Source organism: Chiloscyllium punctatum, chromosome 17, assembly GCF_047496795.1.
Source record: "Chiloscyllium punctatum isolate Juve2018m chromosome 17, sChiPun1.3, whole genome shotgun sequence".
Taxonomy (NCBI): Eukaryota; Metazoa; Chordata; class Chondrichthyes; order Orectolobiformes; family Hemiscylliidae; genus Chiloscyllium; species Chiloscyllium punctatum.
The window spans coordinates 43,457,202-43,480,987 of NC_092755.1; the positions used below are offsets into that span (position 1 = coordinate 43,457,202).

The following is a 23,786-nucleotide window of genomic DNA, read 5'->3' on the forward strand; positions in this document are numbered from 1 at the left end:
ACAATGATAACAGTTCCATGTGAAGATTATGCTTGGCTTGGAAGGAATTTGCAAGTGGTAGTGTTCCCATGTATTTGCTGCCCTTCTAAGTGACAGAAGTTATGGGTTTGGGAGATGCTGCTGAAGGAGCTTCAGCGAGTTACCGCACTAAATCCTGCTTACCATACCATCCTGCTTACCACTGGACAGTTGCCACTGTCCAGTGGTGGTTGACAAGGTTTCAATCAAGCAGGCTACCTTATTGGGGACGATGGAATTTCTTGGGTGTTGTTTGAACTGCGCTTATCGAGACAAGTGCAAAGTATTCCATCACACTGCTGGCTTTTGCCTTCTAGATAGTAGACAGGCTTTTCAGAGTTGAATGGTGAGTTACTCACTTCAGAAGTCCTAGTTTCAGACAATCTCTTGTAGCCAGATTATACGTATATGGCTGGTCTAATTCAGTTTCTGTTCAAAGGTGACCTGTCTAATGGTGTGGAATTCAGCAAAGATAATGCCATTGAATGGCAAAAGGAAACGGATAATGCATGGTATTTGTGCAGGTCCAATATTGCTTGTCATTTATCAGCTTTAGTTTGAATATTGCTCAGATGGAACACAAACTTCTTTTCATTCTGCAAAGTCCTGCTGGTGCTGAACATTGTGCAAAAAGCAAGCATTGAAAAAGCCCAAGTTCATATATAATTCAACGTCAAAGCAATTTTGATTAGATTAGATTCCCTACAGTGTGGAAACAGGCCCTTCAGCCCAACAAGTCTACACTGACCCTCTGAAGAGCAACCCACCCAGGCCCATTCCCCTACATTTATCCCTGACAGATGCACCTCACACGACAAGCAATTTTAGCAGGCCAATTCACCTGACCTCCACACCTTTGGACTGTGGGAGGAAACCAGAGCACCCGGAGGAAACCGACGCAGACACGGGGAGAACGTGCAAACTCCACACACACAGTTACCCGAGGTGGAAATTGAACCTGGGTCCCTGGCACTGTGAGGCAGCAGTGCTAACCACCGAGCCACCTCAGAATCAGTCAGGTAAAGTCATAAAGTAAACCATTCATCGTGGAGAACTACTGTTAAAATGGATCCATTGTTTTCCAGTGCACCAGTTCATCAGTAAAAGCCCAATTTACAGCGTTTTGACTACACATTATTAAATTTATATAATTCAGAGCAAACAACTAAAGGAGTGAATACCTTCCCAACTATTACAGTGTTCTAACATTCCAAAAGTATTTTCCTTGATTATTTCTGCAATTTTCTTACATTAGGCCACAATAAACAGAAGGAATAGCATTATCATAGGAATAATTGGAGCAAATATGGTTTTAATAGATGTAAATGGGAACTGATCTTGCTGTATTGGCTTGCAACCGTCCTTAGTCAGAAAGCGTGGTGCTGGAAAAGCACAGTAAATCAGGTACCATCCAATGAGCAGGTAAATCGATGTTTCGGGCTTATGCCCTTCGACTTGCAACTATCCTAAGTCAGCTGGATATGAAGCAAGATCTTCCAAAATGAGGAGAGCGAGGTGAACACAAATTTTCAGCAATTAAAAATAGGGAAGTTAAAAGTGAGCCAAAATGTGGGGAAATTAAAAGTGACTCTGAATCATGCAGGAATTGTGCCTTCTGCTTCGGATCTCTATCTTGAAGATATAGTAAACTTGATATTTAAAGTGGGCTCCTATCATTTAAATTAATGTAGGAAAAGAGCTTGGAAATTTTAAAACTAGTTGTCATTTATCAAACTGAGTATTCACCATCAATGGTGAATGCAAACATGAGAAAGTGTTAAATAGGCGTGACATAGGTGTTCACAGAAATACTACAACAAAAATCCATTGAATCTTGACATGGTATTCCAGACAGAAAATCTGCTTAAAACAATACCAGGTTTTTTTCCCCCTCAGAGCTGGTATTTGTGCTGCCAGAGTGGGGAAAAGCACAATGATGGATTTGGCTGCTGCTCAGCCTTAATCTTTGCAACTAGAATACACACTTCTGTCTGAATGGAAGCTCATTTATCTGCACATGAAACCTTAAGCAAAGTTTGAAGTAAGGCCAAGCACATTATATAGAATGGATTGGTTACTGCATTACTAACTACAATCCAGTCCCAAATGTATTGTCAGTGAGATTCAACTAATCAAGAACTTATCTATTGCAGTCTGAAATACACTCAATGACTTGCCTTCCACAGGCTTCTGAAGTCAGGAGTTTGACAGATTCACCATTATGGCTGGAGGAATTCCTCATCTCAACTCTAAAGGGTCACCCCTTTACTCTGAGGCTGCACCCTCGGGTCCTAGTCTCCCCTGCTCGTGGGGACACCTTTCCCACGTTCACTCTATCTAGGCCTCTCAGTATTCTGTAAGTTTCAATCAGATCCCACCTCTTCCTTCTAAATTTCATTGAGCACAGACCCAGAGTTACATAGCATGGAAACAGATCCTTCGGCTGGTGGCATGGTGGCTCAGTGGTCAGCACTGCTGCCTCTCAGCACCAGGGACCTGGGTTTGATTCAACACTCACGCGACGGCCTATATAGAATTTAGTCATTCTCCCAGTGTCTGCATGGGTTTCGTCCGGGTGTTCCGGTTTCCTCCCACAATCCAAAGATGTGAAGGTTAGGTGAATTGGCCACGCTAAATTGCCAAGTATTCAGGGATGTGTAGGTTAGGTGCATTAGTCAGGGGTAAATGTAGAGTAATAGGGTAGGGGAATGGGTCTGGGTGGGATATTGTTCAGAGGGTCGGTGTGGTCTTGTTGGGCCAAAGGGCCTGTTTCCACACTATAGGGGTTCTATGAATTCAATGCTCCTGGGCAAATCTATAATTCCTGGCTCAGTTACACCAAGCAGGTTCTGCAAATCTGTCAAATAAAGACAGACAATAATCTGGGAATAATAAAAAAGTACTGATACTTCTCACTTTATGACTAGCAAAATCCTCGCTGTATTTAAATTGCCAGTGCTCAAGAATTTTATTTGGGTATCTTGCACTCTTATCTGCACAGACATGGTGATACTGTGATGAAGGACAAACCAGTCAAGAATTCAACCATTCCCTCCAAGTAACACATACAGCCTATCTCACAATTCAATACAATTCACGGATGTCCTCAGGAAAATGCCACATATCAAGAAACCAAGACATTTTCCCAGCATCAGAATAACACATGAAAGAATCTTGCAGGTCCTTTCATTGCTTCTCAATATTTCAAAGGCTTTTGCCTCCAGTGGACAATCCAAAAGTTTATTTCATATTGATCTTTGCCTGAAAAGGAATCTTCAGATGCTATGTTCCATTTGTGACATTGATCCATGAAGTCCCTTGATTTTCTCATAATGCAATCCTCTACACTCTCCTACACAGGTGTCTCCAGAGCTTATATTTGACTACATTATTAATTTGGTGACCACCATTGAACACAATAATAGTGAGAATGTGCATCAGGTATGAGTAGGTAGGGAAAGATTTTTTGAGTTTTGTGAATCATGAGGTTCAGCTGAGCATGACTCAGATCAGATAAGCACTTGCAGTTAACAATCGGGTGCTGGAGGCAAGGGTAATGGGTTAACAAGGTGGAAAAGCATTCATTATATACAGCCAGTTAACAATATTGAAAGCATTCAGTATGCATGTAAGGTCAGTTGAACAAGGTGAAAAGTATTCATTATGTGAAGCCAGTTCAGGTTAAGAACATTCAGTGTAACACCAGATGGCTTAACCTTTGCTATTGACACTCTCTGATTGGAACAGTCACCCAATTAATATGCATGTCGCCTTATCTGGATGCTCCTCCCTGCAAGTTACTATATAATTCATTAAGAAACTGCTGTTCCAGAGAGAAGACTGGGAACCCATGCCCCTGCGCACATGGGCGCTCGTTCTCTCTTCCTGTAGGGACTGGAATAAAAATGGAGGAGGTAAAACTACTGTCTCTCTGAGCATTTTGCTTTGACCGAGGGGAGATATAGGTTGACAAAGGAAATTTGGTTAAACTAGAGCATTGCCCTCTCTGAGGAAACCCTCCAATTTCAGGTGAACTGATCTGACAGCTTAATTCAGTCTTTAACTGCACTTCCATTTAAATGACCAGCATAGCTCATCAGTTCAAAGTTTGGTTAAGACATGCTGAACTTGGGAATTCACTTTTAGCCTCAATGGATTGAAAGGCTTACCGTCCGATCTAGCATGGAGGTAAAGCTCTCCCATATTCTTTCAGGAGAATGGAGAAAAAAATATATAACAAATTAGTGGCTGGGACACAGCCCTGTTACAATACCTTCTCCACCCTGAAACTGTCAGAGATGGTGCTCGAAAAAAAAATTGCAAGGATAAATATCAAAGTGACTCTCAGGACTAAGGTGCTGTTTTATGAAGCCTATGTTCTCGGCACCATTGCGAAGAGGAGTCTTTGGCTCAAATCATTAACTCTCTTTCTCTTTCCACAAATGCTGCCACACTGTTGAGTTTCTCTGGCAATTTGTTCTTATTTATTATTATAACACCTTTTAAGGTTGAGAAGCATCTGAGCCTTACTGCTATCAAGAATGAACAGACAATTTTCAGTGTTACATCCTTGACAGCTCACCGAAGGTCAAAATCACTGATGTGACAGTCTTCTTAGTTATCACTAATGTGAGTGATATTCAAATATCTGGATTATTGTCAGCCACTTATTGGACCCAATAGCAAATATTCATCCCCCCAGACTGACTTCTAACTACTCCTTTGTCTGTCTAACAGCTTTCCCCTCTCTTCAGGCTCTATCTACCCCTAATATTTATTCTCCCCCTACCCTGTTTTCTGTGCATAAAAGCATTCTTTTCGTAGCTGCCATTAGTTCTGAAGAAGGGTCACTGGACCCAAAACATTAACTCTGATTTCTGTCCACTCATGCAAACAGACCTGCTGCGATTTTCTCACAATTTCTGTTTTGTTTCAGATTTCCAGCATCCACGGTTCTTTGTTTGTTTTTGTCCTCCTATACTCAATGCCCTGACCAATGAAGACAAACATGCCTAACAGCACTTTCACCCTGTCTACCTCTGATGCTACTTTCAAGAAACTATTTGTCTGAATCACTAAATGTCTCTCTTCGACAACGTTCCCCCAGTGCCCTACCATTAACTGTGTACATCCTGCCATGATTTGTCTTCCCAATATGTAACACCTCACATTTATTCAAATTAAGCTCCGTCTGCCACTCCTCAACTCATTGGCCCAGCTGATCAGGATCCCATTGCACTCTTAGATAACCTTCTTCGCTGTCCACTATACCAGCAATTTCGGCTGAAAATGGGTAGCGTGTGGTAACAATCCATGTCCTGAGGAAGAGCTCCTCGGATGCTGCCTGACCTGCTGTGCTTTTCCAGTACCACTCTAATCTTGACTCTGATCTCCAGCATCTGCAGTACCCACTTTCGTCATGTGATGACAAGGGGTGGGGAAAACATGGGGAAAGGTGTTCAAGCTCAAAAATTGTAGAACTTGATCTTAAGTACAGAAGGCTGCAGGATTTCCAAGGAGAAAATGGGGTGCTGTTCTTCCTGTTGAGACCTTGGTAATGAACCGGGACAAGTGGTGGGCTTGTTAGTGGGTGAACATTTTGGTGATGGCGACCACAATTCTGTGACTTTCACTTTGGTTATGGAGAGAGATAGGTGCGCACAACAAGGAAGATTTTACAATTGGGGGAAGGGAAATTACGATGCTGTAAGACAGGATTTGAGGAGCATACGTTGGGAGCATAGGCTGTCAGGGAAGGATGTAGTGGAAATGTGGAACTTTTTCAAGGAGCAGATACGACGTGTCCTTGATATGTATGTACCTATCAGGCAGGAAAGAAATGGTCGTGTGAGGGAGCCTTGGTTGACGAGGGAGGTTGAATGTCTAGTAAAGAGGAAGAAGGAGGCTTACATAAGGTTGAGGAAACAAGGTTCAGACATAGCAGTGGAGGGATACAGGATAGCCAGAAGGGACCTGAAGAAAGGGATTAGGAGAGCTAAGAGAGGGCATGAAAAATCCTTGGCGGATAGGATCAAGGATAACCCCAAGGCATTCTATGCGTATGTGAGAAACCTGAGAATGACGAGAACGAGGGTAGGTCCGATCAAGGACAGTAGTGGGAGACTGTGTATTGAGTCGGAAGAGATAGGAGAGGTCTTGAACAAGTACTTCTCTTCAGTATTTACGAACGAGAGGGACCGTATTGTTGATGAGGAGAGTGTGAAACGGACTGATAAGCTAGAAAAGATACCTGTTAGGAAGGAAGATGTGTTGGACATTTTGAACAACTTGAGGATAGACAAGTCCCCCGGGCCTGACGGGATATATCCTAGGATTATGTGGGAAGCAAGAGAGGAAATTGCAGTACCGTTGGCAATGATCTTCTCGTCTTCACTGGCAACGGGGGTGGTACCAGGGGACTGGAGAGTAGCAAATGTTGTGCCCCTGTTCAAAAAAGGGAATAGGGATAACCCCGGGAATTACAGGCCAGTTAGTCTTACTTCTGTGGTAGGCAAAGTAATGGAAAGGGTACTGAGGGATAGGATTTACGAGTATCTGGAAAGACACTGCTTGATTAGGGACAGCCAGCACGGATTTGTGAAGGGTAGGTCTTGCCTTACAAGTCTTATTGAATTCTTCGAGGAGGTGACCAAGCATGTGGATGAGGGTAGAGCAGTGGATGTAGTGTACATGGATTTTAGTAAGGCATTTGATAAGGTTCCCCATGGTAGGCTTATGCGGAAAGTCAGGAGGCATGGGATAGAGGGAAATTTGGCCAATTGGATAGAAAACTGGCTAACCGGTCGAAGGCAGAGAGTGGTGGTAGATGGTAAATATTCAGCCTGGAGCCCAGTTACAAGTGGAGTTCCGCAGGGATCAGTTCTGGGTCCTCTGCTGTTTGTAATTTTTATTAATGACTTAGATGAGGGAGTCGAAGGGTGGGTCAGTAAATTTGCAGATGATACGAAGATAGGTGGAGTTGTGGACAGTGAGGAGGGCTGTTGTCGGCTGCAGAGGGACTTAGATATGATGCAGAGCTGGGCTGAGGAGTGGCAGATGGAGTTCAACCCTGCCAAGTGTGAGGTTGTCCATTTTGGAAGAACAAATAAGAATGCGGAATACAGGGTTAATGGTAGGGTTCTTAGTCAGGTGGAGGAACAGAGGGATCTTGGGGTCTATGTACATAGATCTTTGAAGGTTGCCACTCAGGTGGATAGAGTTTGTAAGAAGGCCTATGGAATATTATCGTTCATTAGCAGAGGGATTGAATTCAAGAGTCGTGAAGTGATGTTGCAGCTGTACAGGACTTTGGTTAGGCCACAGTTGGAGTACTGTGTGCAGTTCTGGTCGCCTCACTTTAGGAAAGATGTGGAAGCTTTGGAGAGGGTGCAGAGAAGATTTACCAGGATGTTGCCTGGAATGGAGAGTAGGTCGTACGAGGATAGGTTGAGAGTTCTCGGCCTTTTCTCGTTGGAACGGCGAAGGATGAGGGGTGACTTGATAGAGGTTTATAAGATGATCAGAGGAATAGATAGAGTAGACAGTCAGAAACTTTTTCCCCGGGTACAACAGAGTGTTACAAGGGGACATAAATTTAAGGTGAAGGGTGGAAGGTATAGGGGAGATGTCAGGGGTGGGTTCTTTACCCAGAGAGTGGTGGGGGCATGGAATGCGCTGCCCGTGGGAGTGGTAGAGTCAGAATCATTGGCGACCTTTAAGCGGCATTTGGATAGGTACATGGATGGGTGCTTAATCTAGGTTAGAAGTTCGACACAACATCGTGGGCCGAAGGGCCTGTTCTGTGCTGTATTGTTCTATGTTCTATGTTCTATGTTCTATCATGCTGCAGCTGAACAGGACATTTGTGTAGCCCCTTTTGGAGTATTGCATACAGTTCTGGCAAACTTACTAGCCATTCTTCCCTCATGCTAGCCATCGCCATCAGAGGAAAAATGCTCTCACTCTATCTAACCCTCGGAATATCTTAAATGTCTCAATTACGTCACCTCTCAACCTTCTTCTCTCTAATGAAAACAGCCTCAAGTCCCTCAGCCTTTCCTTCATAAGTCCTTCCCTCCATACCAGGCAACATCCTAGTAAATCTACCCTGAACACTTTCCAAAGCTTCCACATCCTTCTTATCCAAATCATTGTATAAACGGCAAACAGTGGACCCAGCACCCAACCCTGTGGAACACAACTGGTTACAGGCCTCCAATCTGAAAAGCAACCCTCTCCCATCACCTTCTGTCTCCTACTGTCAAGCCAATTTATATCTAATTGGCGAGCTCTCCCTAAGTCCCATGTGATATAGCCTTACCAACCAGTCAACCATGCAAAACCTTGTCAAAGGCCTTGCTGAAGTCCACAAAGACAATATCTAACACTTTGCCCTCACCTACCTCCTTGGTCACGTCGTTAAAAATCAAGTCTCACGACTTGGTTGTGTTTTCCCACACACAAAGCCATACTGACTATCCATAATCAGTCCTTGCCTCTCCAAATGCATGTAAATCCCTTCCAACAACTTATCCACCATTGATGTCAGACTCACTGGGCTAAAGTTCCCAACTTTTCCTTGCAGCCTTTCTTTAACAAAGGTATAAAACTAACCACCCTCCAGTCTTCTGGCACCTCACCTGTGATTGTAGATGATACAAATACCTCTGCTAGTGGCCTCACAATTTCTTCCTTAGCTTCCCACAATGTCCTGGGATATACTTGATCAGGTCCCGGGGACTTATCTACCTTAATTCATTTTAAGACCTCCAGCACTTCCAGTGGACTATTTTCAAGACCTTATTTACTTCCCCAAGTTCCCTAGCTTCTATGTCTTTATCCACAGTAAGTACCATTGTGAAATATTTGTTTAGTACCTCACCCATTTCCTGTGGTTCCACACATAGATGCCCTCATTGATCTTCCAAGTGCCCTTATTCTCTCCCTTCAGACTCTTTTGCCCTCAATGTACATGTAGGATCTCTTTGAATTCTCCTTAAGCTTAACTGCCAAAGCTATCTCATGTCCTTTCTTTTTGCACTCCTGATTTCCCTCAAGTATGCTCCTACTCTGCTTATACTCAAGGAGTTCACTCGATCCTAGTTGCCTATGTGTGACACATGCTTCCTTCTTTATCATGACCACAGCCTCTATAGCTCTAGTCATCTAGTGGTCCTGACTCACACCGAACAGCCTTGCCCTTCACTCCAACAGGACCGCTTTTAAAAACCTCCCACTTGCCAGTTGTCCCTTTTACCTGTGAACAGCCTACCTCAAGCAACTTTTGAAAATTCCTGACTAATATTGTCAAAATTGTCCTTGCTCCAAATTAGAAATTTTAACTTTTATACAAGGCCTAGCTTTTTCCATAACTATTTTAAAATGATTAGAATTAATGATCACTGGTCCCAAAGTGTTCCCCCAATAACACCTCAGTCACTTGCCCTGTCTTATTTCCCAAGACATGGTCAAGTTTTGCTCTTTGTCTAGCAGGTACCTCCATATATTGATGCACGTAGTCAACTTAACACGGTTAATAAATGTCTCCCCATCCAAACCCTTAACACTATGGCAGAACCCAGTCTATTTTTAAAAAGTTAAAATTCCCTATTACAATCTTACTTTACTACAGAAATTGGAGATCTCTCTACATATTTGCTCTTCAGTTTCCCAAAAGCTACTGGGTGTCTATAGTACAATTCCATCAAGGTGACCAGCTCCTTCCTCTTCAGTATATTTTTCTTTGCCATGCTCTCCATGATTGTGATCCTTGCAATGAAATCATGGGCAACAAGATGGTTAATCATGCAAAGATCAAGGACTCCAAAAAGTATAATTTATGATTTCCTATTTGCCATTGGTAACTGGTTCAGAATAGATTGTTAAAAATATCCTTTAGCATATTTTAAACATTAGTCTGTGAATGAAGAGTGAGTCTGCCTAACAAACAATATCCCAAGAACAGTCCTGCTCACTCTGCTCTGTAGAGTTACGATTTGGACTACATTACCAACAACTTGTTCCTTCAGAGTTTAGTCAAAATCTGTCTAAAGTCATACACATTAACAATGAAACATCAACCACTTTGATCTTGGCTGACTTCGTAAGCTTCTGAAGATCAGATGGCAGAACAAAAAAAATCAGGCACTGAGGTGCCAAACATTCTCACCAAACTGAGACACAAACATAACTTCTCAAGCAAATCTTCTATGGGAGCATGATTCATGGCAGTCAAAGGAGGTAGTACAAGACCAATATTTCTGTGTGGTAATGGGCAATTGCTGCAAAGTCAGAAGTGCCAAATTTAAGATGTGATGCTAAATCAATGCCTTATTTGTTCTTTCAGTTGGATTGTGAAAAATCCTATGGTTAAAAAAAAACTATGTTGCTGCAAAACTAAAAATTTGTTGTTTTTTTTACATTACAACAATAGAAGCTTCTATTGTTGTAATGTGTTATGAAGTCAAATGAGTGGATGTTCACTTTAAAATAGGAAGCGTTCTCTGAATTTGAGTGAATTTGAAGTGCAGGCTCAGCTGCCCGAACAGAACGGTTAGAAGATGGGCTACTCCAAAATAGATACATGTAACAACGGGTTGTTAAACGGATACCTAAGTTTTGGTTGCTGTTTTGAAAACAATTCAAATTTAACCAATGAAATTATGACCTGGATACTAAAACCCAATTGAGTCTAAATTTATTGTTTGACAACATCTGATCGATGACAGGGCACAATGTTGGGGGTTAGAAAAAAAACGCAGGCACTTTGAAAATTGGTCAGAGCAACAGCCAATGAACAGCAGCACAACTGCCATACAGCCAGAGTGAACTGCCCCACCTAAAATCTTGTTCTCAAAGAAATTAAAATACACGCTATAGGTACCTTTTCGAGTAAAACATACTCACAGCAAAAAGAAAGAAGTCAACCAAGGGAGATCAGCAGACCGAAGACTGAAGACAGTGGAGAAGATAGAGACTAAGTTGAGATTAAGTTAATGTAATGCTGAATAATTGTGTTATTGGAACAGCGTATTAATAGGACTGTGTTCAGTTAGTGGAAAAAGTGTTCAGTTTGTTAATAGCTTTGTTTAGCATTATGTTAGGAAAATAAATTGTTATTTTTCTTTAAATGGTGGAAAACTAGAAGTAATCTGTCACTTACTCACATTTTTAACTGATTACAAGATGAGATGAGCTCTTCTGGGTGCTTGGTTTCACCTATCAGAAAGATGTTGTGAAACTTCAGAAGGGTTCAGAAAAGATTTACAAGGATGTTGCCAGGGTTGGAGGATTGGAGCTACAAGGCGAGGCTGAACAGGACGGGGCTGTTTTCCCTGAAGCGTCAAAGGCTGAGGGGTGACCTTATAGAGGTTAATAAAATCATGAGGAACATGATAGGGTAAATAGACAAGGTCTTTTCCCTAGAGTGAGGGAATCTAGAACTAGAGGGCATAGGTTTAGGGTGAGAGGAGAAAGATATAGAAGAGACCCAAGGGGCAACGTTTTCATGCAGAGGGTGGTGTGTGTGTGTGGAATGGACTGCAAGTGGAAATGGTGGAGGCTGGTACAATTGCAATGTTGAAAAGGCATCTGGATGGGTATATGAACAGGAAGGGTTTGGAGGGATATGGGCCGGGTGTTGGCAGGTGGGACTAGATTGGATTGGGATATCTTATTGGCATGGACGGGTTGGACCAAAGGTCTGTTTCCATGCTGTTCATCTCTATGACCTTATGACTTTATGACTCTATAACTAACAGAGGGGTTCGACCTCCATGTCATAGTAAATATAAATTCACATAACTAATTAATTCACTACGTATTGCTTTGAAGCTTTCTTTATCTGTGCAAATTTTTATTTTTTCCTTATTATAATTCACTGATTAGTAGAGGCATAGAGATGGACAGCATAGAAACAGACCTTTCTGTCCAATACATCCATACCGACCAGATATCCTATATAAATCTAGTCCTATTTGCCAGCCTTTGGCCAAGTCCCTCCAAACGCTTCCTATTCATATAACCATCCAGGTGCCTTTTAAACGTTGTAATTGTACCAGTCTCTGCTATTTCTTCTGGCAGCTCATTCCCTCTGATCGAAAAAGGTGCTCCTTAAGTGCCTTTTAAACCTTTCCCATCTCACGCTAAGTGTATGCCCTCTAGTTCTGGACTTCCCAACCCAGGGAAAAGACTTTGTCCGTTTACCCTATCCATGCCCTTCTGACATTCCAGGGAAAACAGCCCCAGCCTATTCAGCCTCTTCCTATAGCTCAAAACCTCCAACCCTGGCAACATCCTTGTAAATCTTTTCTGAATGCTTTGAAGTTTTACAATTGGAGGGACACCAGAATTGCACACAATATTCCAAAAGAGGCCTAACCAATGTCCTGTACAACCGCAACATGACCTCCTAACTACTATACCCAATGGTCTGATCAAGAATGGAAGGCACACTAAACGCTTTCTTCACAATCCTATCTACCTGAAATTCCATTTTCAACGAAGCATGAACATGTATTCCAAGATCTCTTTGTTCAGCAACACTCCCCAGGACCTTACCACTAAGTGTAGAAGTCCTGCCCTGATTTGTCTTCCCAAAATGCAGCACCTCATATTTATGTAATTAAACTCCATTTGCCCCTTTCAGGCCATTGACCTATCTGATCAAGATCCCACTGTCCTCTGAGATAACCTTCTTCGCTGTCCATTACACTTCCAAGTTTGGTGCCATTTTACTAATTATACCTCCTGTGTTCAAATCCAAATCATTTTTTATACCTGATGAAAAGCAGTGGACCCAGCACCTATCCTTGTGGCACACACCACTGGTCACAGTCCTCCAGTCTGAAAAGCAACCCTCCACCACCACCCTCTGTCTTCTACCTTTGAACCAGTTCTGTATCCAAGCAGCTTGTTCTCCCTGTATTCCATGTGATCTAACCTTGCTAACCAGTCTGCCATGAAATACCTTGTCGAACACCTTACTGAAGTCCATACAGATCACGTCCACATCTCTCCCCTCATCGATCCTCTTACTTCTTCTTCAGAAAACTCAATCGGGTTTATGAGATATGATTTCCCACGCACACAGCCATGTTGACTATCCCTTAATCAGTCGTGCCTTTTCAAATACACGCAAGTCCCATCCCTCAGGATTCCTTCCAATAACTTGCCCACCACTGACATCTGGCTGACTGGTCTATAGTTCCCTGGCTTTTCCTAATCATCTTTCTTAAATAGTGGCACCACATTAGCCAACCTCTAGTATTCCGGCACCTCCCCTGTGACTATCGATAACAAAAATATCTCAAGAGGCCCAGCACTAACATCCCTAGCTTCCCACACAATTCTACAGTGCACCTGATCAGGTCCTGAGGATTTATCCACCTTTATGCATTTTAAGACATCCAGCACCTCCTGCTCTGTAATATGGACATTTTTTAAGGTATCACCATCTATTTCCCCACATTCTATATCTTCCATGTCCTTCTCCACAGTAAACAGAGATGCAAAAATACTCATTCAGTGTCTCCCCCATCTCCTGCGGTTCCACACATAGGCTGCCTTGCTGAAAATATGAGGGGCCCTATTCTCTCCTTCATTGCCCTTTTGTCCTTAATGTATTTGTATAGACCCTTTAGATTCTCCTTAACTCTATTTGCCAAAGCTATCTCATGTCCCCTTTTTGCTCTCTTGATATCCCTCTCAAGTATACTTTGATTGCTTTTATACTCTAAGGATTCACTCGATCTCTATGGTCAGTCCCTGACATATGCTTCCTTCTTTTTCTTGACTAAAACCTCAACTTCTTTAGTCATCCAGCATTGCCTACACCTACCAGTCTTGTCTTTCATCCTAACAGAAACATACTCTCTGGATTCTCTTACCTCATTTTTGAAGGCTTCCCATTTTCCAACCGTCCCTTTACCTAAGAACATTCACACCTAATCAACTTTTGAAAATTCTTGCCTACTACCATCAAAATTGGCCTTCCTCCAATTTAGAACTTCCAACTTTTAGATGCTGTCTATCCTTTTCCATCACTATTTTGAAACTAATAGAATTATAGTCACTGGCCCAAAGTGCTCCCTCACTGACACCTCAGTCACTTGCCCTGCCTTATTTCCCCATGAGTTGGTCAAGTCTTACACTTTCTCTAGTACCTACATCCACATACTTTTCTTGTACATACTTAAATTTCTCTCCATCTTCCTCTGGCAGCTCACTCCATACACACACTACCCTCTGTGGAAAAAACGTTGCCCCTTTTAAATCTCGGCCCTCTCACCTTAAAACTATGCCCTCTAGTTTTGGATTCCCCCAGCTTTATCTATTCATCCTATCCATGCCCCTCATGAAATGATAAACTTCTATAAGGTCACCCCTCGTCCCCCAATGCTCCAGGGAAAATAGCACCAACCTACATAGAATTCCGAATATGGAAACAGGCTATTTGGTCCAACAAGTCCACAATGACCCTCTCAAGAGTATTCCACCCAGACCCATTCCCTTACCCTATCACTTTACAGTTACCCGTGACTAATGCACCTAGCCTACACACCCCTGAACATTAGGTGCAATTTAGCGTGGCTAATTCACCTAACCTGCACATTTTTGGACTGTGGGAGGAAACCGAAGTATCTGGAGGAAACCCACACAGACATGGGGAGAATGTGCCAAGTCCACACAGACAGTCACCAGAGGCTGGATTTGAACCCAGGTCCCTGGTACTATAGGCAGCAGTGTTGACCATTCAGCCTCTCCCCATAGCTCAAACCCTCCAACCCCAGCAACATCCTTCTAAATCATTTCTGAACCATTTCAAATTTCACAACATCTTTCCAATAGAAAGGGAGATCAGAATTGCAGTGTTCCAAACATCGCCTAACCAATATCCTGTACAGCCATAACATGACCTCCAAACTCCTAGAATTTTTATTTCAATATTTACCAATATAAACTTTCATAAATTTTGAAAACCTTTAGATGCCTCCCAAGATTAGAATTCATTTTTACAATTCTGACTAGCTGTATTTTGAAATATAAACTTCCAGAAGTACATACATTTAAATTTATGCTAGATCTGTCCTTACAACCCTCAATCACATTCTTAACTAGAACTCATTCTTTTAAAAATAGATTAAAAGTAGAATAGACTACTTTCATAAGAACCGATTCCACTACTTTAGCAAGTTTAAATACTAACAGTAGTACATAAATAAACTACAATATCAGAAACCACAAAGCAGAAAAGTTTAGTTTCTGTTCATTAAATGTTAAGCAGTAATATACAGGAAATGTGTGAAACCACAATCAACTTGCTGACCACATTTTCACCACAACAATACTGTGGTTCAATTGTGAATGACAGCTTGTCCCATAACCTCCAAGCACTGAGAAAATAAAATTAAAATCAAGAGTTGTAGACCATGCCCATTACAAACTATGAACCAGTGATTAATCCAAAACTATGCCAAGCTTTAATGATAGTGAACTGGAGAAATTGCTGGTATCTCAGTATTGGTTAACAGATTGAATTAGCACTGTCAGCCAGCTCTTAGAGCAATTTAACCATGCACAAATCAAGAACAAGTTTAAGAAAACAGAACTGAGAAAATACATTTCGCACAGTCTTTCACTAATCATTTCGTTCTCTCCTAAACTTAAAACACTTTCATCTATAAACTGGATCGAGAATCAATCCAATATATTTTCCAAATTCTAGAAATCAGTTAGCTTATGGCTAAGCTGTTGCAAAAATAGAAGGCTCAGCATCACTGTAAATATATGATTAATTATCCCCTGTTCCAGAGCTACAGATCTGCTCACTCAAGACTAAATTCCCCACCTTAACGTTGGAGAGCATACTTTCATTAGTAATTCGGGAATTGAGTCCAAAATTCCGCTCAGCAAATTCAGAATTTACTGTTTTAAAACAAAAGCATCCTGCAACAAATGACTTATTTCAGTTCATCGCTGCTTTCAAAAATCAAACTGAAAAAGTAACTGTCATTATCAAAGGAAAATGTGAGTAATGCTTGGCACTACAACCTAAATGAGCTAACTAATTTTTCATAACATTCGATGTCCACTAGGAACCTATCAGGGACTTCTTTTCCACCCCTTTGACCATCTGGGCTCATTTAATGTTGCAGGATGGATTTCAGGACAGATGAGCAAGTCAACCAAGCATCCCCCATGGACTGCAGCAGTTCAAGAAAGCAACTCACCACCTCTTTGAGGGTACTTAGAGGTGTGCAACAAATGCTGGCCTTACCAGCAATATCCACAACCTATGATTGAAGTTTTAAAAAACAAATGAAGGACATGGCCTACAAAGATAATAGGTGAATTATACTAACATCCTTAGCATTATGGGTGCACTAAAATGGCAAGAAATTTCTGCGTTAACAGCATTACAACAATATTTTCTATGAGACCATACTTTCGATTGGGAGTAAAAGAACATTTTTCAGAGTGCTGAAAGGCCTGCTTTGGTACTGTAAAACAGATTCTTGAATTACAGAGTACATTATATGGTTATAATACCAGAAGTAAATGCCAGATTAGACTCTGGCAATTTGACTTTTGGTTGACAAGCAGATCAAGAGTTCGGGTTTTTGATAAACTAAGTCAGATATATTTTCTCATCAGACGAAAGGAAATTATTTAAAGGATCCTAAGTTAACTTGTCCTCCCTAATAGTGTATGAAAAACACTTTTCAAGTTTATCTCAGAGAAGGAAAGTGAATATTCATCTGAAACCAAGATCACACTGCTTTACTTCATTTACTAAAGATGTATGATGGGGCTAACATCGAGCTCTGGGTCAGGAGAATCTAAATCCAACATACCATACAACAGGAAAAGAGCAAACAAAACAAAACAATTTTTTTAACCCATTTCTACCACATTCTGTAACTCCAACATTAAGGTTTATCCACATCCTATAGTGCAGCAAAGAAATAGTTACCTTAGTTAACGCTGCTGTCGAACCTGCTTTCGAAGCCTTTGTAACTGTGGTAACTGAAGAGCAATTATCAGATTTAATTTTCTCAATGGTCTGCATTTTACAAGTACCCTGGAGTTTGGATGCTGCAGGAGCGGACCTGCTTGCCTTCTTCATTCTGTGCTCACAGCTTGTGATGCATTTACAACTGAATCTGAAAAATACATTAACTTTGCGTCAAGGGATGAAGAACAAACAAGTAATATTTGAAAATTTAAGCTTGGTGAGAAAAGGCAAATTTCAAAGTATTTCAAAATAATTCAAAAAGTAGTTTTTTCTAATGTTCAAGGCACTGAAACTTGTTGGTCAACCATAGCTCTCCACTGTTTCAGAGGTCATTTTAATCTTTAAATATTAGCCATGGAATGTGTGTAATCACACATCTGGTTATTGATAACTAAAAGATTCCCTAACCAGTTGCTATTACATCATCTTTATCTAAAGAAACAAATAAAACTTAAATCCCTTGCTATTTAATCAGAAAGATCTGTGCAAGTTGTATTCTACAAATTTCCTACCACTTTTCTCAGCAACTTGCTTTTCACTGAGAAGGATCCCGATTTATTTAGGGGAAAACTGGGGTAGAATAGAATTGTCAACCAGTCCAAATAATTTGAGTACAGCAAGATTGCATTTACTGAATACCTTATCTAACAGACAGAATGGCTCCTCATACTCAAATATAATAGCTGTTGAACACAACTATAAATACAATTTTCTTGGAAGACAACTTTAGCAATTGAACAGATAAGGAAAATAAATAGTGATAATTGGCATCACTGTTTCTTCTCTATATCTACCTTCCAGTTCTCCTACCTTTCACCTGAAAATTATGCCCTTCGTTATCGACCCTTCAACTCAAGGGGAACAACTGCTTTCTGCCCACATATCCAAGACCCTCAATCTTATACACCTCAAACAGGTAAACACCCCCCAAGCTTTCTCTGCTCTAAAGAAAGCAACCCAAGCTTATCCAGCCTCTCTTCATTGCTTAAAGGCTCCATCCTAGGCATTATTCTACTGATTTGCCTCTGCACCCTCTCCAGTACGATGACATCCTCCCTATAATGCAGTGGCCAGAAATATTCTCAGTACTCCAGCTGTGACCTAACCGAAGTTCTGTACAGCTCCAATGTAACCTCCCTGCTCTTATAATCTACCCCACTACTGGTGAAGATAAGTGTCCCTTATGTCATAGTCAAACAGCATAGAAAGAGGCCCTTTGGTCCAATTCATCCATGCCAACTAAGTTTCCAAAACTAAACTACTCTTGCTTGCCTGCATTTGGCCCATATTCCTCTAAACCTTTCCTATTCATGTATCTGTCCAAATTTATTTTAAATGTTCTAACTGTATCTGCATCACCTCTTCCTCTGGCAGTTCCATATACGAACTATCCTGCGTGTGAAGACACTGCCCCTCAGGCTCCTTTTAATCTATTAAATCTTTCTCCTCTTATCTTAAAATTATGCCCTCTAGTTTTGAACTCCCCTACCAAAGGGAAAAGACCTTTGTTATTCACCTTACCTATACCCCTTATGGTTTTATAAATCTGTATACGGTCACCCCTCAGCCTCCTATGCGCTGGGAAAAAAAGTCCCAGCTTATCCAGCTCTCTACATAGTGCTAAAACACTATCTCCAATTTAATAACATTCTTCCTAAAACAGGACAGCCAGAACTGTACACAATACTCCAAAAGCGGTCTCACCAATGTCCTCACCAACAACACAACATGGCATCCCAATTCCTAAACTCAATGGTCTGAGCAATAAAGGCAATCATGCCATGTGCCTTCTTTACCACTGTATCTACCTGTGACACAACTTTCAATGAACTATGTACTTGAACGTCTAGGTCTCTCTATTCTACAACACTCCCCAGGGCCCATGTCTTCTTAACTATTAACCTGTTATGCCACCTTCAGGGATTTGTGGAAAGTACCCCAGGACCCTTCTGTCTCTTTGATCTTCTTGGTACTTCTTCCAAAGTGCACTGCATTATATTTATTAGAGTTAAATTCAGTCCACCCATCTGACCAATCTGTTTATATCCTTCTGTCATCTAATACTTTCTTCATCACCATTAATCAGCCTGTCAATCTGTTTCATTTCAAACTTATCAACCCCTCTAGATTTTCTTCTAGAACGTTTATATATGTCACGAACAATAAGAGTATGCCTATTGTCAGTGTTCTCTAGTCATACAAATAATCTTCCATCACCATCCTCTGCCTCTTACCACTGAAACAATTTTGAATCCAACCTGCTAAATTATTCTGGATCCCCTGTGTGTTTACCTGCCTTGAGAGTCTCCCACATGTGGGACTTTGAGAGCTTTGCTGAAATCCATACAAATGGCTTCAAATGCCCTACCTCATCTGCACACCTGGTCACCTACAGTCAAAACTGAATCCAATTTGATAGGGATGACCGCTCTCTGACAAAGCTGTGCCAACTATCCCTGATCAAATCTTACCTCTCCCCAAGTGGAGACTAATTCTCTTCATCAAAATTTTCTCCAATACCTTCCCTACCATTGATAGTATTTTGAAAAGTTTCACAGGAGCATTATCAAGCTAAATTAGGACAGGTGCTCAAACCTTTGGTCAAAGCAGGCTTTTTAAAAGAACAGAATAAAGGAGGGGAGAGAGATAGATGGACAGGATTAATAAAGAATTTCCAGACGTATATCCTAGAAGGTGGAAGGATAGCCTGCATCAGGGCAGCAAAAAAAAATCCAGAATACAAAAGAGATCAGAAGTGAAGAAATTATGGCAGGATGGAGGGATACAGAAAATTACAGATTTAGAGGATAATCCATGAAGGAATCAGAGTTTCAAAATTTAGGCATTGCGTAGTTTGGAAATAAGACAGGATCAATGTTAGGCCTTAGGGAGAGTCTAAAATTTGAGTATGGATACAAGAAGAGAAGCTGTTGGAAGCAACACTCTGGTTACAACTGGATATCTAACAATGTCACCACGTAAATCCAGTTCCATACAGCTGGACGGAGGTGAATGAATAGTCAGTGTCGGAGAAATTATCCAATTAAACAGAGACCACACAAGCGCTGATTGGGTGAAATGGACAAACTGTTCATTACAAGCAATATCATTGGAAGATAAAATCAACTAGACTGACACAGAACTGACAGTCTGTACAGGTAGACCAAGGGTTCTCTTCCTTGTGCAGTGGGCACAGGCAGCTTTTATAGGGGTACAGTAATGTGGTGTGAATCACAGTGCAATCAGCGGAAGGACAATCAGCCATCCGGTAGCAGCAATCAGTCCGCGATTGAGCCAGGAGATTCCCATCCTCTGTGAGAGTAGGTGCTAATATCTCTCATTCTGGCATCAATGGGTTTCCATCGTGGTTAGTCCGCAAGCAAAGTATCTTGGTGCGTTGCAGTCTGAGCACCCTTTGTGGAGTTCTCGTATGTGAGGAGTGAGGCTGCCCTTAGGGCTTCGGGAGTGGTTGTGCTTATTGAGGGCTGGGAAGTCTATTATCAGGCTGTCTCGGGAAGTATATCCCCCCGTCTGGAAGTGGCCTGAGTCATCTCCTGTTTGCTGTCTAGTATCTTAGTTAGCCTGCTTGGTGAAGGCTGAGGCACTCTTGGTAGTTTCTGCTGTGGCTTAGGCAGACATGGTTCCTTATGCTCTTTGTGGCCATGCTGTGGTTGGACAGGGTAGTGGATTTTCTCCCACAGTCATGTCAAACACTGCAGATTGATCAAGGATTGGAGAAAGATTAGTGAACCATATTTATAGAAGACACAAGATGTCCTTTGCGACTTTAATCTGGTACATTTCATTATGTGAAGGGGTAGAAGTCTGATTGGACAGATTCAAACATCTGGTCAAGAGAAACACAAGCACAAAATTTGGACCCGTCAGTATAGGAAAGGACTGGGAAAGGATGGAACAAGGGGCAGTAATTTGATCGTAGCACGAAGAGTGTTTTGTTTAGGATGGTAGTAATGACAGCAAATATGAAAAGGGAATTTAAAACAAAATCGGTCTCACCCTTGAATATATCTAATGATCCAGCCACAACAGTAAATACTTCCATAGATTCACTATTCATTGTGAGAGGAAGTTCCTCATTTCTGTCCTAACAGGGCAACTCCTTCGCTCATTATGCCTTTAGTCCTCGGTTCTCCTCTACCATGTCAAGCTGCCTAAGATTCTTATGTGTTTCAGTATGGCCTCCTCCCGTTCTTTTAATTTCAAATGAGTACAGGCCAAAAATGAATTACCCTCTCTTCATAATTCTTCCATCTCCCAGAATCAACCTAGCAAACTGTAGGAATCCTTTGACCCAAAGCAACACTAAATCTACACTAATCAGAACTCAACACTGAGTTCAACAACTTCAGACTATCTGAGATTTTTTACCTCTAACTTCAGACTATGAACACTCTCTCTTCTCCATCTCCCTGCCCCCTAATTTTCTGCCGTTAACAGCATATGCTACATTTAGGTCTCTCCTTTCCCACCATTAGCATTCCTTTTGTCTTTTACACTGGGCACATTAACCAGATGTCCCACTTACTCCCTAGCCCCCTTTATCAATGAAATGAAGACAATAACTTTCCAGCAACCTTCAGCTCCAAAGAAATGTTAATTCTTTCTCTCTCTCTCTGTGGATGCTCCACAGTACTACTATTAAGATATTCATAAATATTTGAAACTGCTTGAAGTTGAAAGCATTGAAAACGGAATGTAATTTAAAAATCTTTTTCACCAACCTAAATGTCCTGAAGTCAAACAATCTAATCAACAAGTCTATTTTTAGAACTAGAAATGCTGAACAATCCTATAATATTCCTGAACTTTACTTAAAAAAAACAATCTTTAAAAAAAAAAGGATCTTTCTCTGCCTTCAATAAGGCACATTCAAAAAAATGTTTACGTTTCTTTCACATACAAGATCTAACAAATTTGGACCAGTCTGTATATACTTAATTCCATTAAAGGAATTGGTAAGTAAACTCAAAAAGCCCATGAGATGTGTTTGCTTTGCTTTAACAACTCCCATTTCTTTCAGGGAAAGAAATAATCTCCGCACAAAGCTACCATGTAGTGTGCACATTTGACAAGACTCACTTATAATAACTGGTTATATCAATGATGCCATGAAGTACAACACATTAAACGGTCACCAATGTTCAGCATTCCTGATCTGACAGGCAGATCAAAATTAGGAGAGTGAAGCACTAACTCTCTCTCATCTCTTCTCTGGTAAGACCAACAAAAACAGAAGTGTGTTTCAAGTTCTATAGTAGTTGCAATAACCTCAAACTTGTGCTGTATATTATGAGCAAACCTCTTAAATCAAAGAGCAAACTTCAAATCAGTCACTAGATGCAACATGATTTTATTTTAAAATGTTAATCAGTTCAGGTTATGCCCTCTCTCGTTCCCATGTTTGAATACAGGTTTATTTTTACAGCTGCTGAAATTCGTTTCCAGTATCTTAACATGTTTTGTCAAGTGAGGAGGTACATTAGTCAGATTTACTTTCATATCGTGACAGTGACATTAATCAGTTACATCCTGAATTGCAGCACAGCAACTGGTAGATGGGCAAACAATGTAGTCATTTTACAGCAGCAACAATTGCATGCAAGAGGTAAAGAGTCAGTAGGGCAGCTGGATTATTCAAAAGTGGGGACTTAGAAAAAAAACTAACAGGACATTTTTAACATTTTGAATGGGTGTGACTTAATATTTTGCCCAAAACAGTATCACAACTAGATTATGTATGAAGCCCCTGCATGAGGCTGATATTTACAGATATGTAAATCAAAAGGATTTACTTGTGCTAGCGATGACTAGTTAACACCATATACTGTATACTAACAATCATAACGCAAGATCTTGTTGGCACAGTGTAATCCCATACCTTTGGTCTAGAAGGCTTGGGTTCAAGTCCCACTTAGCCCAAATGTAGATTATAACATCTTAATAAAAATACCTACATTAACATTCATATGTTACAACTGTTTACTTCTGGACGGAGAGAAAAGGGAAAAGAAACTGGAAAAAAGGTGTGATTGGAATTATCTGGTAGAACAGCCAACTCTCAAGGGAGTTTGCAAGAAGTTGAAATTCTAAACCAGTATTCCAAATGAAATCGTTCCCTCTATTGGGGGCCCCAGTTGCTTTCGTTAAAGAGGAAATCGTCAGACATTACAAAATCTATTTTTGGCCTCCACAAAAACGTTTAGATTTTTAAAAAAATTATAGTAACTCCCAGTTAATGCTTAATATTTTGTTCTTGACCTCTATTTCATTCAAAGCTTGGATTTTATTGAAGTAATCTCCTTACCCTTGGATCTAATAATTCAGTTGTTGTATATAAGCTTCACTGCCAAATCTGAGGCCTTATGCACTGGATTTAAAATTACAGATGTTAAGACATTTCTTTCAGCATGAGAATGAGAAGCTGATCATTTTGAAATCCATTTTAAACGTTTTATTTCACAGTTTTAAAGACATTTATTCATATTTTTATTGGAAATCGGCGACACTGGCTGGCTAGCAGTTATTGCCCGAGCCTAGTTGCCCTTGAAAAGGTAATGGTGAGCTACCTTCTTGAACTGCTGTCATGGGCTGACACACAATGCCATTAGGGAGGGAACTCCAGGATTTTGACCCAGCAACAGCGAAGGAACAGTGATATATTTCCAAGTCAGGATGATGAGTGACTTGGCAGAGAACTTGAAGATGCTGGTGTTCTTTTATATCTAGACGGAAG

The 23,786-nt window shown here is 41.0% G+C and overlaps 1 protein-coding gene across 7 annotated transcripts in view; it reads right to left on the minus strand.

Annotated features, from left to right (window-relative positions):
* The window catches only part of specc1la (sperm antigen with calponin homology and coiled-coil domains 1-like a), a 307,162-nt gene that overhangs the window by 244,299 nt on the left and 39,077 nt on the right, over window positions 1-23,786 (minus strand). For all 7 annotated transcript variants that reach the window (XM_072587016.1, XM_072587015.1, XM_072587014.1 and 4 more), the window contains exon 2: window positions 16,991-17,180. In XM_072587016.1, the coding sequence (XP_072443117.1) occupies window positions 16,991-17,143 (153 nt within the window). In that variant the 5' untranslated portion in view covers window positions 17,144-17,180. The remainder of the gene's footprint in view (window positions 1-16,990; window positions 17,181-23,786) is intronic.